At 43.9% G+C, this 15,640-nt stretch overlaps 1 protein-coding gene across 1 annotated transcript in view; it reads right to left on the reverse strand.

Annotated features, from left to right (window-relative positions):
* The window catches only part of ELOVL2 (ELOVL fatty acid elongase 2), a 64,672-nt gene extending 50,298 nt beyond the window's left edge, over positions 1 to 14,374 (reverse strand). The window contains exon 1 of the mRNA XM_036446103.2: positions 14,223 to 14,374. Within this exon, the coding sequence (XP_036301996.1) occupies positions 14,223 to 14,225 (3 nt within the window). The 5' untranslated portion in view covers positions 14,226 to 14,374. The remainder of the gene's footprint in view (positions 1 to 14,222) is intronic.
* Between the last annotated feature and the right edge of the window lie 1,266 nt (positions 14,375 to 15,640).

Here is a 15,640-nt window from a genome sequence, read left to right on the forward strand (position 1 = left end):
TACTTGGAAAATTTCAAGGGAGGCGACATTATACAGAGGAAACATCTTTTCTTTAATCAGTGCTTGTCTCAAAAGTGATTTTTTTTTTTTTTTAATCAGCAGTGATGTAAAAAGGAGAGTAATAAAATTCCAGTTTGAGGTGTAACACTGGAAATGGATCTAAGGGATATTCGACATAAATATTTTCAAAGACAACACTGGGTAACCGAAACCGGTTTGGCTCAGTGGATGAGCGTCAGCCTATGGACTGAAAGGTCCTGGGTTCAATTCCGATCAAGGGCATGTACCTTGGTTGCGGGCACATCCCCAGTGGGGGGTGTGCAACAGGCAGCTGATCGATGATTCTCTCTCATAGATGTTTCTAACTCTCTATCCCCCTCTCTTCCTCTCTGTAAAAAAATCAATAAAATATATATATATTAAAAAAAAAAGACAACACTGGGTATACGAGGGACTAGAGAAAGAAAAGTGAAAGGATAGGACATGCAGTGGGTTCAGAGGCTTTTCATAACGTTCAATTAGGAAACACAAATATTTATGGTGTATAATTTGAATAAAAATGTTTTCCTTTCATACTTCTTTCCCCAACTTGCCACAGTTTCCCTATCTACAAAAAGGAAATGACAGTACCAACTCCAAAGGTTGCAAGGAAAATGTGTGAATACAGGAAAAGATTCTTACAACAGTACCTGGGATATAGTAAGAATTCAATAAGTGTTATTAAATGTTGTTAATTGCTCTTATTGTTAGTATTTTATCCTTATTCCTTTAACTGATGCTGAGAATGGCAAACACGCCCTTCTACATTGTCCCTTTGTTCTCTAAAACTGTAGGATGCTCAGCCTGATCTCCTAAGAACTTTCCAGTGTTACTGGTAAGTCAACAAGAAGAAATGATTAGGGGTTAAGAAAACAGAAGGCCCTCCTGCCCTATGGCTCACCTACCAGATCTCTGACCTGAGACTCTAGTGCAGATCCCAAATCCAAACCTATTTTAACTTGGGGAAAATGGAAAGGCATAAAAATGTAGATAATGGCAAAATAAACATATCACACATACTAAAATTGTGCCGTATTTGTTTCAAATATTTTAATATTAATTCAATGAATATCTATGAGGTGCTGGAAACTGAGAAATAAAATCTAACTGATAAATTTGTCATTTCATTTGTCTATCTCCCTAATCCTGTGTCCTATGTTCCCTCCAAAGATATAACTATTGTAATAAATTTGATGTCAAGCCTTCCTGTCCAGATTTTTATACATCTATATTCACAACAAAAACAGTACTGCTTTGTACATATGTAAACACACACACACACACACACACACACACACACATATATATATATATATAAATTATATCATACTTATCTTTCTGCAGCTTGATCTATCATGTTGTTACTAGTTCATTCACTGTAACTGCTGTATCATATCCCATCATGTTATGTAGTTTATTGTTATATATCTATTTCCTTATTGATGGATATTTTAGGTTGCTCCAGTTTTTTGCTATTTCAAAAAAAATGGTGCTTTTATACTAATCTCCTTGTGTTTATAAGTGAGAATTTCTCTGGGAATATATCTAGTTGTGAAATTGCTATGTTGTTTGAGAAATATACTTTTAATTTTAGTAAAAACTACCATATTGCTCTAAAAATTTCATAGGATACTCTGTCAGAATTTTAAATTTTGCCAAGTTCACAGGTGTGGAATGGTTTTGATTTGCATTTCCTTATTACTACGCAGTGGCCCATGTCTGTAAAATGTTCATTGGCTGTGCAGATTTCCTCTTCAGTGAGCTGTCACTTAATAGCTCTCATCCACGTTTCTAATGGATTGCCTGTCTTCTGTTTGATTTATGAAAGTTATTTGTGTATATAACAACCTATAATGCTATATTGATTGCAAATACCTTCTTTTAGTCTGCTGCCCCCCCCCCCTTTTTTTAAAAATCTCTGCCTATGGTATCTTCCATCATCTCAAAATTTTAAATTTTGATGGTCAAATCTGTCACTTTTTATGGTCTGTTTCTCAATCTTGCTGCAAATGCCTAGGATCCCAGGAAAGACAATTGGTATAATGAAGCAAGCAATGGGGTAGAAGACAAGAGACATAGGTATAAAGCGGGTCTGAGTCCCCAAACCACCATTTACTTATTTGAATGACTACTACTAAATAATCTAATCTCCGAGTCTCAGTTTCCTTAAACGTAAGAAAGCTAATTTACACATCTGTCTATTTAACCAAGTATTCTTTAAGTATCTATGATGTGCTAGTCCATCCTAGTGCTGAAATTACAGAGGAAAATATTATATTCAAAATTCTTGCCCTTATAGAGCTTATATTGCAGTGGGGGAGACAGATAATAACCAAGTAAACAAAGATTTTTAAAAAAGCAACAAGCTAAGTAACATACAACTGAGATGATGCTGTGAAAATGTTCTCTAAATTTAGAAGTATTATTCAGCCCTAGCTGGTTGCTCAATGGTTAGAGCATTGGCCAATGGACTGAAAGGTTCAGTTCTGGTCAAGGGCACCCACCATGGTTGCAGGCTTGATCCCTGGTCCAGTCGGGAACATGCAGGAGGCAACCAATTGGTGTCTCTCTCTCACATAAATGTTTCTCTCTCTTTGTCTCTCCCCCATCCCTTCCACTCTCTCAATGGAAAAATATCTTTGGGTGAGGATTAACAAAAAAAAAATATTATTCAAATATGGTATTATAATTACTATTATTAGGGATATCCTGGAAAGTTCCCCTAAAGTTGCTCACAAATTGAAGATGTAATTATTCTATTTTCTTTTTTGTTTTTGTTTTTGTTTTTTAATCTTTAGCTGAGGATACTTTTTCCATTTTTTAGAAAGAGTGAAACAGGGGGAGGGAGGAGGGCGAGAGCGAGAGTGAGAACAATATTGATGTGAGAAAGACACATAGATTGGTTGCCTCATGCACATGCCCCAAACAGGAGCTGGGGATTGAACCTGCAACCCTGGAATGTGCCCTTGACTGGCACTCAAACTGCAACCCCTCAATGCACAGACCAACATTCTAACCACTGAGCCCACTGACCAGGACAAAGGTATAATTATTCTATTTTACATGAACATGAACTGAAAGGGAGACAAGCCATGCAGATGTGCACTAGAAGGACAAATTTTTACACTGGAGAGCATCATGGCCTCTCACCAGAAACTCAGAAACCTCACTCCCTTTGGTTCATCCAGCCTTGTGCACCAATCTCCATGCAGCACCTTCACACCAGCCAGCTAGCCGGTCTAGTCACTGCCGTCAACATGTTCAATGTGCCTTGTACTTTTTCACCTAATCTCAGGTTCTTTTAACACCATCCTTTCCTAAACCATGCAGTTTCATACTGTCCACTTATTTCAGTTTTACGCCCACATTTAAAATTCTAATCAATTTTCACTACTTTCAAACTGACAGGGGAAAAGTGAGAAAAGAAGCTGTGTGCATATATGTATTCACTTTCCTCATTATTTTCAATACAATATACAAATCCAATAACCTGCTCTACTTAGGGTTTTAGCAACTGAAATAATGCTGATCTAGTGGGAAAGGCAGAAAGTGAGAAAACTGTTTTCTTGCAGGGTACATTTTTAGGGGATAAGGCATCAGATTAAGGGCTATAAAGAAATTCAAGACATAGTAATTTGATGTAGGTAGCTGGGCAAACAGCTAAGGCTTGATCTGATTATGTGGAGCTCTTGGGATTTTTTAAAGTTGTGATTCAAATCCATGAAACAATTTTCAAAATACATTGTTTTATAATGAGTACATCTATAGGTGAGAACTACTCAATAAGAAAAATGCTTTACCTTGTTTTTTAATCCTTACCCAAGAATATGCTTTACTTATTATTTTATATATACTAGCGGCCTGGTGCACAAAATTTGTGCATGGGGCAGGCGTGGAGGTGGGGTCCCTCAGCCTGACCTGCACCCTTTCCAATTCAGGAGTCCTTGGGGGATGTCCAACTGCCAGTTTATGCCAAATCATATCCCTCTCGTAATTGGGACCTCTGACTCCTAACCACTCACCTGCCTGCCCTAGCCACTCTGCCTGCCTGCCTGAACCTCCTAACTGCCCTCTCCTGCCAGCCTGGTCGCCCCTATTAACTTTTCTAAAATCTTATTTCCTTCACACACAATTGTATTTGACTTCTTTATTGGCTTCTCCCTCTCTCACAATTTTTCTCTCTCCTTTATATAACACTTTCCTACTGACTCATCATTTATAAACTTTTTTTCCTCATTTCCTACTCTGTTCCATTATCCTTCTTCCCATCTTTCTCCTCCTCTCCCTCCCCATATTCCTCCTTTCCTTTTTCTTTACTCCTGCCCTCCCTCCCCTTTTCCTTCCTTCCCACCTTAATTTCTTTCTTCACTTCCTCCCTCAGACCTGCTTTGCCTGTCTGTATTCAGGCCTGCCTTCCTCTCCCTCTCCTTTCTTATCCCCTCCTATCGTATCCTATCCTACCCTGGGCCTTGCAGCTGCATGAGCAGAGGGCAGGAGCACAGCCTGCTGATCTAGTCATGACATTTTGGCGTAACGGACAATTAGCATATTCCTCTCTTATTATATAGGATACCAGAGGCCAATGCACAAAATTTGTGCAAGAGTAGGCTTTCTTTCTCCTGGCTACTGGTCCTGGCTTCCCTCTGGCACCTGGGACTCGCGTTTCCCTCTGGCCACCAGTAGGCACCTGGGACCTGGACTTCCCTCACAGCTCTAGCTTGGCCTGTCACCCAGAAGGATGTCGGGCCTAATTAGCATATTATACTTTTATTATTATAGATGGAAGATGGCAAAGTAACCATGAAATGACATATGTTGAGTCCGATATAACCCAAGGACTGCCTGTATAATAAAGGGGTAATATGCAAATTGACCCTAACAGGAGAATGACCGGTCGCTATGACGTGCACTTTCCACCAGGGGGAAGACACTCAATGCAGGAGCTGCCCCCTGGTTGTCTGCACTCCCACAGGGGGAGCTCCACTCAGCCACAAGCCGGGCTGACAGCTGCAAGTGGAGCAATGGTGGCGGGAGCCTCTCCCGCTCCTCAGCAGCGCTAAGGATGTCTGACTATGGCTTAGGCCTGTTCGCCTAGGGAGACAGACATTCCTCAAGGGGTCCCAGACTGTGAGAGGGCACAGGCCGAGCTGAGGGACTCCCCCTCCCCCAAAGTGCACGAATTTTTGTGCACTAGGCCTCTAGTTTTATAGATAGAGGCCCAGTGCACGAAACGTGTGTGTGTGTGTGGGGGGGGGGTGTTTTCCTTCAGCTCTGCTTGAACCCTCTCACAATCCAAGATGCTTGCCTGCCGGCCTTCCTGATTGCTCAAACTGCTCACCTGCCTGCCTGATCACCCCTAACTGCTTCTGTTTGCTTTCCTGATCAACCCTTAACTGCTCACCTACCTGCCTGATCACCCCTAACTGCCTCTGCCTCAGCCCTGCCACCACAGCTTCGTCAAGAAGGATGTCTGGAATGATGTCCGGAAGGTCGTTTGGCTATCCGATCTTCTTAGCATACTACATTTTTATTATAATAGATGGAATAGAGAATTAAATCCAGGAGTGTATGTGATTAGAGAGATACATTTTTAAAAATTGATAACATGAAAACAAGTGAGAAGAACTGACATATTAGTTCATCTCTTTTTAACCTCCTTATCCATGATCTCCCAGTCCCAAATATTATGCAATCAGGTTAATCTTCCTAAATGATACTTTCATCATCTGACTTTCCATTTTAAAAATCTGGTTTACAAAATCTAGAAACTTCTTAGCTTCAGATGCAATATTCTTCAAAATTTAACTGATCCATACAATTATCAGTTGTTCCATAGCCTTCAGAAATGTATTACTGAACACCTAATCTATACTAGGTTTTGTGTAAACATGACCTTATCTATATATTGTTCATAGTATAGTGTTCCTCAAATACATCTGCTATTGCTTTCTGGATCCTTACCCACTCATTTCTTTAAATGGAATATTCTGCTCAATTCTACATTCCTCTTTTCCTTCATATCAAAATCCAACCTATTCAGATTCAGCGTTGATCCTAACTGCTTCATGAAGCATACAGTAACATTTTCGCTAGGAAATAGTCCCTCACTCCTCTGAGCCCCTTGAGCACTCTTCCAACCTTGTGTGAACTTGATTCTTGGCATGCAGACTCCCAGGCCCCTCAATCAGAGTTTCTGAGTCAGTAGGTCTGGCTTCCCCTTCTGGGAATGTGTGCTGAAACATGTCTGTCCAATTCCTGAGTTCATGCTCCTTCGGCCCAGGCTGCCTCTCAGACAGCTGTTTGGATCTTTTCTCCTCTCACTGAACTGACATCTTTTGAACACTCCAGTGTCACTATAGACAGTCTTGATCTCAGCTTTATCAATCCTGATGATTTTGGCTCTTTAATTACCAACCACCACCTGGCTCTAACCAATTATTGGAATGATAAGTAAAAGAGCTTAGTGTTACCTTTTTTTTTTTTTTTTTTGCATCATTAGTCACTTTATTAGACTAAGTTTTTATGTTGGATAAAATGGTACACACACAAAAGCACATTTACTGGCCTGAGAGACTTGAAGGCTCAGCTACTGCTGACTGACAGTGCCTAGTCACTCAGCACATGTTCAATAACTGCCTATTATTGAGCATGTGTTGAATGAATAAATCAATGAATATATCTAATCAAAAGTTTACTGAGGCAATATACAGGGTGTCCTAAAAAATGTATACACACTTTAACAGCTGACAGTTCAATTTTGAAAATGAAATATATTTTAATAAACACTGCTTTTATAATTATTCAAAGCATACATTTTTTTTGGGGGGGGGCACCCTGTATTTTCGTGTCTCCTTGGTATCACTTTTATAAAATATGGTATTCTATGTAGAGAATGTAATTTTTTCCTTTAAAATAAAAAATGATTAATTCCAAAGTTTGTACTAAGGACTTATGACTATTACATATCTCATCCGAAGTGAACACCAATAAGATTAGTGTTTTCGGAAACAGATTACAACCGGGACATTTCCATTTACTTTTTAAATTGTAAAAAAACGCCCTGGCAGGGTGATTCAGTTGGTTGAACATCGTCCTGTACACCAAAAAGGTGGCAGGTTCGATTCTCGGTCAGGGCACATACCTAGGTTGCCAGTTCGATCCCCAGTCAGCATATGTACAAAAGGCATCTGATGGATGTTTCTCTCTCATATCAATGTTTATCTCTCTCTCTCTAAAAAAAGAAAAATCAATAAACATATCCTCGGGTGAGGATTTTAAAAAGGAAAGAGTGATATACTAAACCTCATTTATGAAAGGGACATGCAGTACTTTAGTAGCAGCAGCAGGACCTTTAAGGGGCTGATGTAATAACAAGACTATTGTTTAATGAAGAGCAGGGCTTACACAACAGTGAAATTGCTCTGTGCTGGTGAGTTTGAAGCAATGAATCTGGGGGGGGGGAAAAAAACAAAGCTTGTGGTACATGCCATTTCCTTTTAGGAATCTGAACAGAGAAATGGCCAAAGGAAAGGAGATAATGCCTTTCGTAAAAATATAAAAGAATAGCAATGATTCCCCAGCCTCTGGAGAGAGAGAGGTGAAATTGCCTCTAAGTGTCATTTTGCTCAGGGGAAAGTCCAGCCTAGAGACATGTCACTGAACAATGCAAACAAAAATCTGTCTTCTCAGAGCTGGCATTCAGGTAGGAGGGGACAAGCAAGGTCACATAATAAGAAAATTATTAGAAGATTCCAAGTGTTACGTAAATGAGTAAATATTCAGGTTATAAGTGTCACAGGGGGAAAAAAAGAGAGCCCTGTAAGAGCTGGCATGTGTGATTACGGGAGAGCAGGTTCCAGTTTTAAATAGAGTGATTAAGTAGGTCTGATTAAGAATGAATTAAGAAGACAGCAGTACAGCTCTCTAAGAGAAGATCCAACTAGTGTGATGGTCAGCCCCATTTGATTGACAAAATGATCTTACAAAAAACACCCCATTTTGCAGGTGATTAAAGAGTATTTCAAAGTGACTGAAGGGAATAGAGCTAGTCTAGCCTATTTAATAAAAGGCTAGCCCCACCCAGCTTGGCTCAGTGGATAGAGCATCGGCCTGTGGTCTGAAGGGTCCTGGGTTTGATTCCAGTCAAGGGCACATGACTGGGTTGTGGGCTTGATCCCCAGTGAGAAGGGATGTGCAAGAACCAGCTGATCAATGATTCCCTCTCATCACTGATGTTTCCATCTATCTCTCCCTTTCCCTTCCTCTCTGAAATCAATAAAAACATATTTTTTAAAAAGGCTAATATACAAATAGACTGAATAGCAGAATGACCAGTTGCTACGATGCACACTGACCATCGGGGCAGACGATGCCCCCTGGTGGTCAGTGCACTCCCACAGGGGGGACCACTCAGCCGGAGCCGGGCTCACGGGCTAGCACAGTGTGGGTGGTGGGAACCTCTCCTACCCCTGCCGCAGCGCTAAGGATGCCTAAAGAGCCATCAGTCAGACATCCCCCGAAAGCTCCCAGACTGTGAGAGGGTGCAGGCTGGGCTGAGGGACCCTTCAAGTGCACGAATATCGTACACCAGGCCGCTAGTATATATATAAAACCCTAATATGCAAATAGACCGAACGGCCGACCAACAGAACTGGTCGCTATGATGTGCGCTGACCACTAGGGGGCGTGCACGGAACATGGGGGTCATTGGCCACAGTGGGATGGTGGAGGTGAGCAGGGGCGGGGGGAAAGGGGGCGAGGGTCATTGGGGCGAGCCTCTGGTGGTTACTGAAAATTCTTTGCTCCCATGGTCCTGTCGAGTGCTCACACCTATTGCTGGCGCTGCCACTCATACCCACTGCTAGTGCAGTCAGTGGGTGCGAGCAGCAGCTGCTGGCCCCGATCATCCCTCAGGGCTTCTCCACCTCCCCCTGCTCCTTAGGAGCCATCAGGACAGCAGCCGGCACTTGCACCCACTGAGGTCCTGGCCCCAATAGCTCCAGGCCGTCAGAGGTGCGAGTGGGGCCAGCATTATCAAGTGCGTGGGAGCCTTCGGTGGCAGCGGGGGCTGCTGGCAGACAGGAGGGGCCTGGCCCGGCACAGAGGATGGGCTGAGATCTGCCCCTGTGCCCTTGCAGCCGACATTTCCTTTCAAGGTGCATTGGACTCCTAGTTAATAATAAAGCCAGGACTAGAAACCAGGTTTCCTGACTTGTGGTCCATTCTTTTGTTTTGAGCCTCTGTTTACTAGGTACAGAGCAAGTGCTGTTTCCTATAAAGCACTGAGTAAATGTAAAGTGTCATCACTGTTGTGGTTGTCGCTTTATTATTATTAATTAGGTAGATAAAGTTCAAATAGTTTCATTTCCCCTTTCCATGGTTTATTTTTTTCCTTCCTTTTGTGCTTCTTTACTTGGGTGGATCATTTTAACATCAGACTACCAGTTAAAGTAATTACATTTCTTAGCTATCTGGTAAAGGAAAGGTGTTTAACATAGGCATAAACTATAAAGTCGAAAGCATTCGTGACAATATGAACAAAGGCTGATGGAAGAGTGGAGAGAACATGGAGCTCAGTGATTCAGAGGGAGAGAACCAGCTTTCTCAAGAAGGGAAGGGGGAGAATCTTTGAACATAATACGAGACTAGAGCCGAAACTGGTTTGGCTCAGTGGATAGAGCATCGGCCTGCGGACTGAAGGGTCCCGGGTTCGATTCCGGTCAAGGGAATGTACCTTGGTTGCAGGCATATCCCCAAGGGGGGTATGCAAAGGCAGCTGATCGATGACTCTCTCTCATCGATGTTTCTATCTGTCTATCTCTCTCCCTTCCTCTCTGTAAAATATCAATAAAATATATTTAAAAAAAAAATAGGAGACTAGAGCCCCCCAGCATTAAGTTACTACATGAAAATGATGAACCTGGCCTTGAAAAAATAACAAACTTCAAGTAAAAAAAGTTAAAAACAAAGAGACCACAAAAGAGGAAACCTGCAGGAAAAGTAGGAATAGTAGAAAGGGGGCTGGAGAGGAAAGAAGAGGAGATTTAAAGATATTTTCAAGTAAAAATATGAGAATATTATACAATAAACATAAAAGAAAAAAAAAGAGTAAGAATCAGATATCAGACACAGTAGACTTGAGAGCTGGTGGAATTACTAACAGCACATGGGAACAGAGAGGAGAGTCTGAAAGATGAGCTTTCTTTTTGTAACGCGAGGTTTAAGGTGGCAGTGAGTTCTCACAAGTGGAAAGGGTCTAACAGATAAGAGGTAAATTTGAAAGCTGTGAAGAAAGAGGTAAATTAGAGCTGTTTTGTCCAATACAGTAGCTCCTCACCACATGTGGCTATGGAGCACTTGAAATTGTGGCTAGCATGAACTGAATGTGCTGTAAGTATAAATATACACCAGATTTTGAAGATTTCAGGAAAAAAGAAAATATCTCGCTAACATTTTTCACACTGATTACATGTTGAAATAATATTTGCACGAATTGAGTTAATATATTAAAAATCAATTTTATGTCTTTTTACTTTTTAATGTGACTACTAAAATTTAAAAATGACTAGGTGGCTTGCATTATATTTCTACTGGACACTGCTGATATAGATGTGTATTAACACCACATAAGGGAAGAGAAGAGGTGAGTCACAGACATCATTCTGAGGTCTCTCAACTGAAAACAGATGTGGGAGAAAGGAACACGTCATTATAATAGTTAATATTTACTGAGCACTGGAAGCATTGTGTGTGTTTTTAGCATTGAATTGCTTTTCCTTTTTAAAAAAATATTTTTATTGGTTTTAGAGATGAAGGGAGAGGGAGGAGAGAGATACAAACATCAATGATGAGAGAGAATCACCAATTGGCTGCCTCCTACGGGGTATCCAGCCTGCAGCCCAGGCACGTGCTCCTGACTGGAATCAAATCTGAGACCCTTCAGTCCACAGGCCAACGCTCTGTCCACTGAGCCAAACCAGCCAGGGCAGCATTATGTTTTTTAAAAGTGCATTATCTTATTTGTTTCTCCCAATAACCTTAGGAATATTTCAGTCTTTTATAAAAGAAAAACCTGAGGCCTAAAGAAGTTAATCTGTCCTAATTCACAGTTAAACGTTGGCCTTGTGATTCAAACTCATGACTCACCCCAAATCTTAAACTCTAAATAGCCACATCATCAATTCCAGAACAATTTATACTCTGCAATGATTAAACTGTTAGACTTATAAATGGTTATACTTAAACTAACAATTTATTAGAATGGCTCATTGTCATCTGCAATGATTAAGTTGTTAAGATTTTTAAATGGTTATATTTAAACTAACAATTTATTAGAATAGCTCATTGTCATTTGCAATGATTAAATTGTTAAGATTTTTAAATGGTTATACTTAAACTAACCATTTATTAGAATAGCCCATTGTCATCCACAATGACTAAATTGTTAAGATTTTTAAATGGTTATATTTAAACTAACAATTTATTAGAATGGTTCATTGTCAGAGTCAGTTATATATCAGTAATGTCCTAATTTCTCTTAAGAAAAAAATACAAATGTGTAACTTTGGAATTATGATAAGCTACTGATGTTGGCATATTTTCACCATGCTGCGCCTAAATAAGAGTTTCCAGGGCAACTTCTTACCCTTTATCAATATCTACTCTTAAAAACCCAAACCCATCAAGTTAGATGGTACAATGGAGATGACTGTGGACATAATCCTGATGACAGAGCCCTGTTTTCTGAATATAACTAGACAGATGACAAGGATCCACTTAAATTTTAAACAATGTCTTCCAAACTATAAAAGTACCTGAAGCTCCCAAACTGTGATTTAAATGTTTGGAGAAAAACGGATTAAATTGCAATATTTTGTTGAAGAACCAAAAATTAAGTTTAACCAACGAGAAAAAATTTTAAAATGGATTTTGTATTCCTTGACAATGCAACATTTTCAAGAAATAAAAAAAAAATGGCTTGATACTTTGACTAGAATCATAACATAGCAAAATCTCCTAGAAATATAAATTGGACTAAAAAAAATTAAGGTGTTTTTAATTTATGTTTGCTTGGTTGATTTTAATTTCAAATACAAACTTACCTTCCTTTGCTTTTTACCTATAATTTCTATCACCTATCTGGACTAAACAGCAATAATAGAACCATTGCACTTATACAGTGATGGCTATAATTATATCATTTTCAGAAACTTGCCCATGAAAATTTTACCAAACCGTTTGGCTCAAATTATATAGATAAAAAAATACATGTCCATAGGCTTAACACAAAGATTGCCATCAATTTACACTGTGGAAATGGAAAACCAAAAGGGACTTTGAAGGGAAGAATCTGTTTTGGCGTTAAGACACAATGAGACTGTTCATGTTGGACATGAATCCAAAGGGATATCTCTCTCAACTAACCCACTGATTTATGAATTTCACCCCAGGCCTTGTATTTTTTTTTTTTTTTAAGTAGTGAAACGACTTGGATTTAAAAATAGCTCCTCTGAAGACTCAAAGTTACTGAGAAATGCTTATCTACAGAGGAAGAACCTCAGTTGTATAGAGTAGAGCTTATAAGAGCTTGCCCTTAATTTTGGCTCTTTTGGATTAATTCCCACAACTCTTCATCCAATTAGGGAGTTGTCCTTGGACTTGTTCCCTTACTTATTAGAATTTGTAATAATTTGAAACAAAGGTTCAGACCTGGAGGGAGAGAGCCAGTTAGTCCTAAAAATGATTTGCCCACTGAGGTGTCAAGAGCATGAAGTTGACAGACCCAGGCATAAATGATGGCCACCCAATACTCCCATCACTGAGGATCACCAGATCCACTCTCTCCTTTCCAAGAATATCCCTCTTCTCAAACTTCACTGGAGGTTCTCATCAATTGTCAATTGGGTCGATAATCCTCATAGTCGCATTGCTGCTTCCCATTTGCACATATGCATTAAAGTATGCTGCTTTATTGGGTTAATAAAAAAAACACACACACACAAATAAAACACATTGAGCACTTACTATGTGCCAGGCGCTGTTGCAGCTACTAAAAATATAGCAGTGGAGAACGTGACAAAAATCTCAGCCATACTGAAACTTGCATTCTGGTGGGGGAACATATTCAATCAAGACAAACAAAATCCACAGCAAGTCAAATATCAGATGAAGGGAGAAAATGAAGCAGCTAAGGGGAATATGAACTGTGGTGAATGGGGTGGGGGAGGCTGGAGTTGTAGAGAAAGTGGCTGGAAGAAGGCTTCAGATATCATCAGACATATACTGTGCACCTGAAAGGGTAGAGAGGGCAAAAGCTAGGGCTGATTAGTGTCAGCCGGAGCAGGGAGAGAACAGATTCGCATATTTTACCAGCCCCCAGCCCAAGGGTGGCAAGGAAACCACATGGGAGGGAGGAGAGAAGATAATAGATGGACCTCTGGAGACAAATGTGGGCTCCCCGCTCTGCCTGGGACCAGTGTGTGAGCGGGACACCCGCACTTAATCTTTCCTCGCCACAGAGCCAGGCTGAGCTGCCCAAGCCTTCAGGCGGGTCAGGGGCCAGGGGCAGACACGCCCTCCCCGCGCCCCCCGCCCTCCGCTCCGCCCGGGAGCTCCGTCCGGCGGGGCCGGCGCCGGCGGGCCGGGAGCGGAGTGGGGAGAGCACACCCGCCTCCCGGAGGGACACCTGCCCGCCGCCGCGCAAAGCCGGGAGCGCGGGCCAGCACCCGACACACCCCCGGGACGGCGGGCACGGCGCGGGGGGCCCTGGACCCAACCGTTTAGAGCCCAAACCCCAGAATTTCCGACGCGGGGTCGGCACCGCGCGAGGGAAACGCCGTTCCCCGCGCCCGGAGCGGAGGGAGCGGGAGCGGGAGGCCGGGGCCGCGGGCATGGCTGCGGGAGCGGGTGCGGAGGGAGAGAGGGCGGTTTCGTCGGGCATTCGGGGCGCCGGCCGGCCGCGTGCACCCCGCGGGGGCCTGACGCGAGCGGGCGCCTCGAGGGGCCGGGCCGGGGGGCCGCGGACCCGGACCGAGAGCCCGAGACCCGCCGGCCCCCCGACAGCGACGGATTCCAGCAGTCGAACCCGCAGCTCCCGCACGGCCGCCCCTCGGCCCCTTCCCACCCAGCGCGTCGGTCCGGCGGCGGGAGAAAGAAAGAGGGCGGGGGCGCGCGGCGCCACTCACCATGATCCGCGGCGGCGGCGGCGGCGCGGCGACCCCGGCGGGCGGTGCGCTGTCCAGGGTAGCGGCGTCCTCTGCCCGCGCTCCGGGCGCCGGCCTCCCCGCCCACTCCGCGCCGGCGCACGCTCCCGCCCCCGCGCTCCCCGCCCCCTCGGGCTCGCGCCGCCCCAGCGCGGCGCTCCAGCCGCAGGGCCGTTTCGGGCGCCCGCCGCTCTCCGCCCCCTCCCCTGGCCGGGGCCTCGCCCGCCGCCGCGCGAGGGGCTGCGGAGGGGCGGGGCCGGCCCGGCAGCGGCTCCGTGCGGCCTCGCGCGCCCCCTCGCGGGGGCCCGGCTTCGCCCGCGGCGCCCCCTGCCGGGCGGGCGGTGATATGCAGGCTCAGCGGGCTCTCGCGGGGCTGGGGGGCTCCGCGTTCAGTCTGGGCGAGCAGCCGCCCGCCCGCCGCCCGCCCGTCGCCCGCCTCAGTCTCCGCTCCCCCGGAGGCTGCAATTATTGCGGGACAGTGGGAGGACGGGGGTGGAGGCGGTCAGGGCACTGGTCTTGCTGTTAGTTGGGCTCCTTGGCTTTCAAGCGCACGTTCAAGGAAGAAGGGTCTTGCTCATGCAGATTTGCGGCTGTAGGTGATTTAGAAAGATGAATTAGTCGGGTTCCTTTTAGGGATGAGGTCAGCAGTGGATCAGTCTGAGCAGGAGATTCCCTTTCTGACACTACCTTACATCCAGATTCCAGGGGCTAATGCTGTTAATGGTTATTTTACCACATATTTGTGAACAGGAAGTATGGGGTTTTAGATCCTGGGCTTTAAATTTTTTTCCTCCCTTCCTCCTTTTCTTTCGTTTTTATTTACTAGAGACCTGGTGCACAAACTCTTGCACAGGCGGCATCCCGAGGTGGCACTTGGGATGTGATCGGCCCTCCGAGTGGGCAGTGGGATGCCTTGCTGCCTGGGATTCAGATCTGGGAGGTACCTGGCGACCGCTTTTATATCATTTCTTCCTTGCAGGGCACCTAGGGAGGGGAAGCTGCTGCAGTGCCTGAGGTTGACTTCCAGGAGGCCGGCGGTGCTGGTCCATCAATGCCTGGCCTGTTCTCAGGAGATTGGACCTGCAGTCTGCTGAGGGAATGAGTGGCTGCCACTGGGTTTGTGGGCCACCCAGAGGGGTTGGTCAGCTGAGCACACTCCTGCTGTGGGAGTGCACTGACCACCAGGGTGCATCTTCTGCATGGAGCATCTGCCCCCTGGTGGTCAGTGAGTGACATAGCAACTGGTCGTTTGGTCGTCAGTCACTTAGGCATATACATACAATATATGTATGTATATTTTTGTCACCCAAGGTGAAGATGTTGGGAAAAGTAAGAGTATTACATGACCTTTCCTTAAGAATGTGTATTTGCTTTATATGGCCAGTGTGGTAAACTGAAAT

This window comes from Pipistrellus kuhlii, unplaced genomic scaffold (genome assembly GCF_014108245.1).
Source record: "Pipistrellus kuhlii isolate mPipKuh1 unplaced genomic scaffold, mPipKuh1.p scaffold_m20_p_2, whole genome shotgun sequence".
NCBI classification, from domain to species: domain Eukaryota; kingdom Metazoa; phylum Chordata; class Mammalia; order Chiroptera; family Vespertilionidae; genus Pipistrellus; species Pipistrellus kuhlii.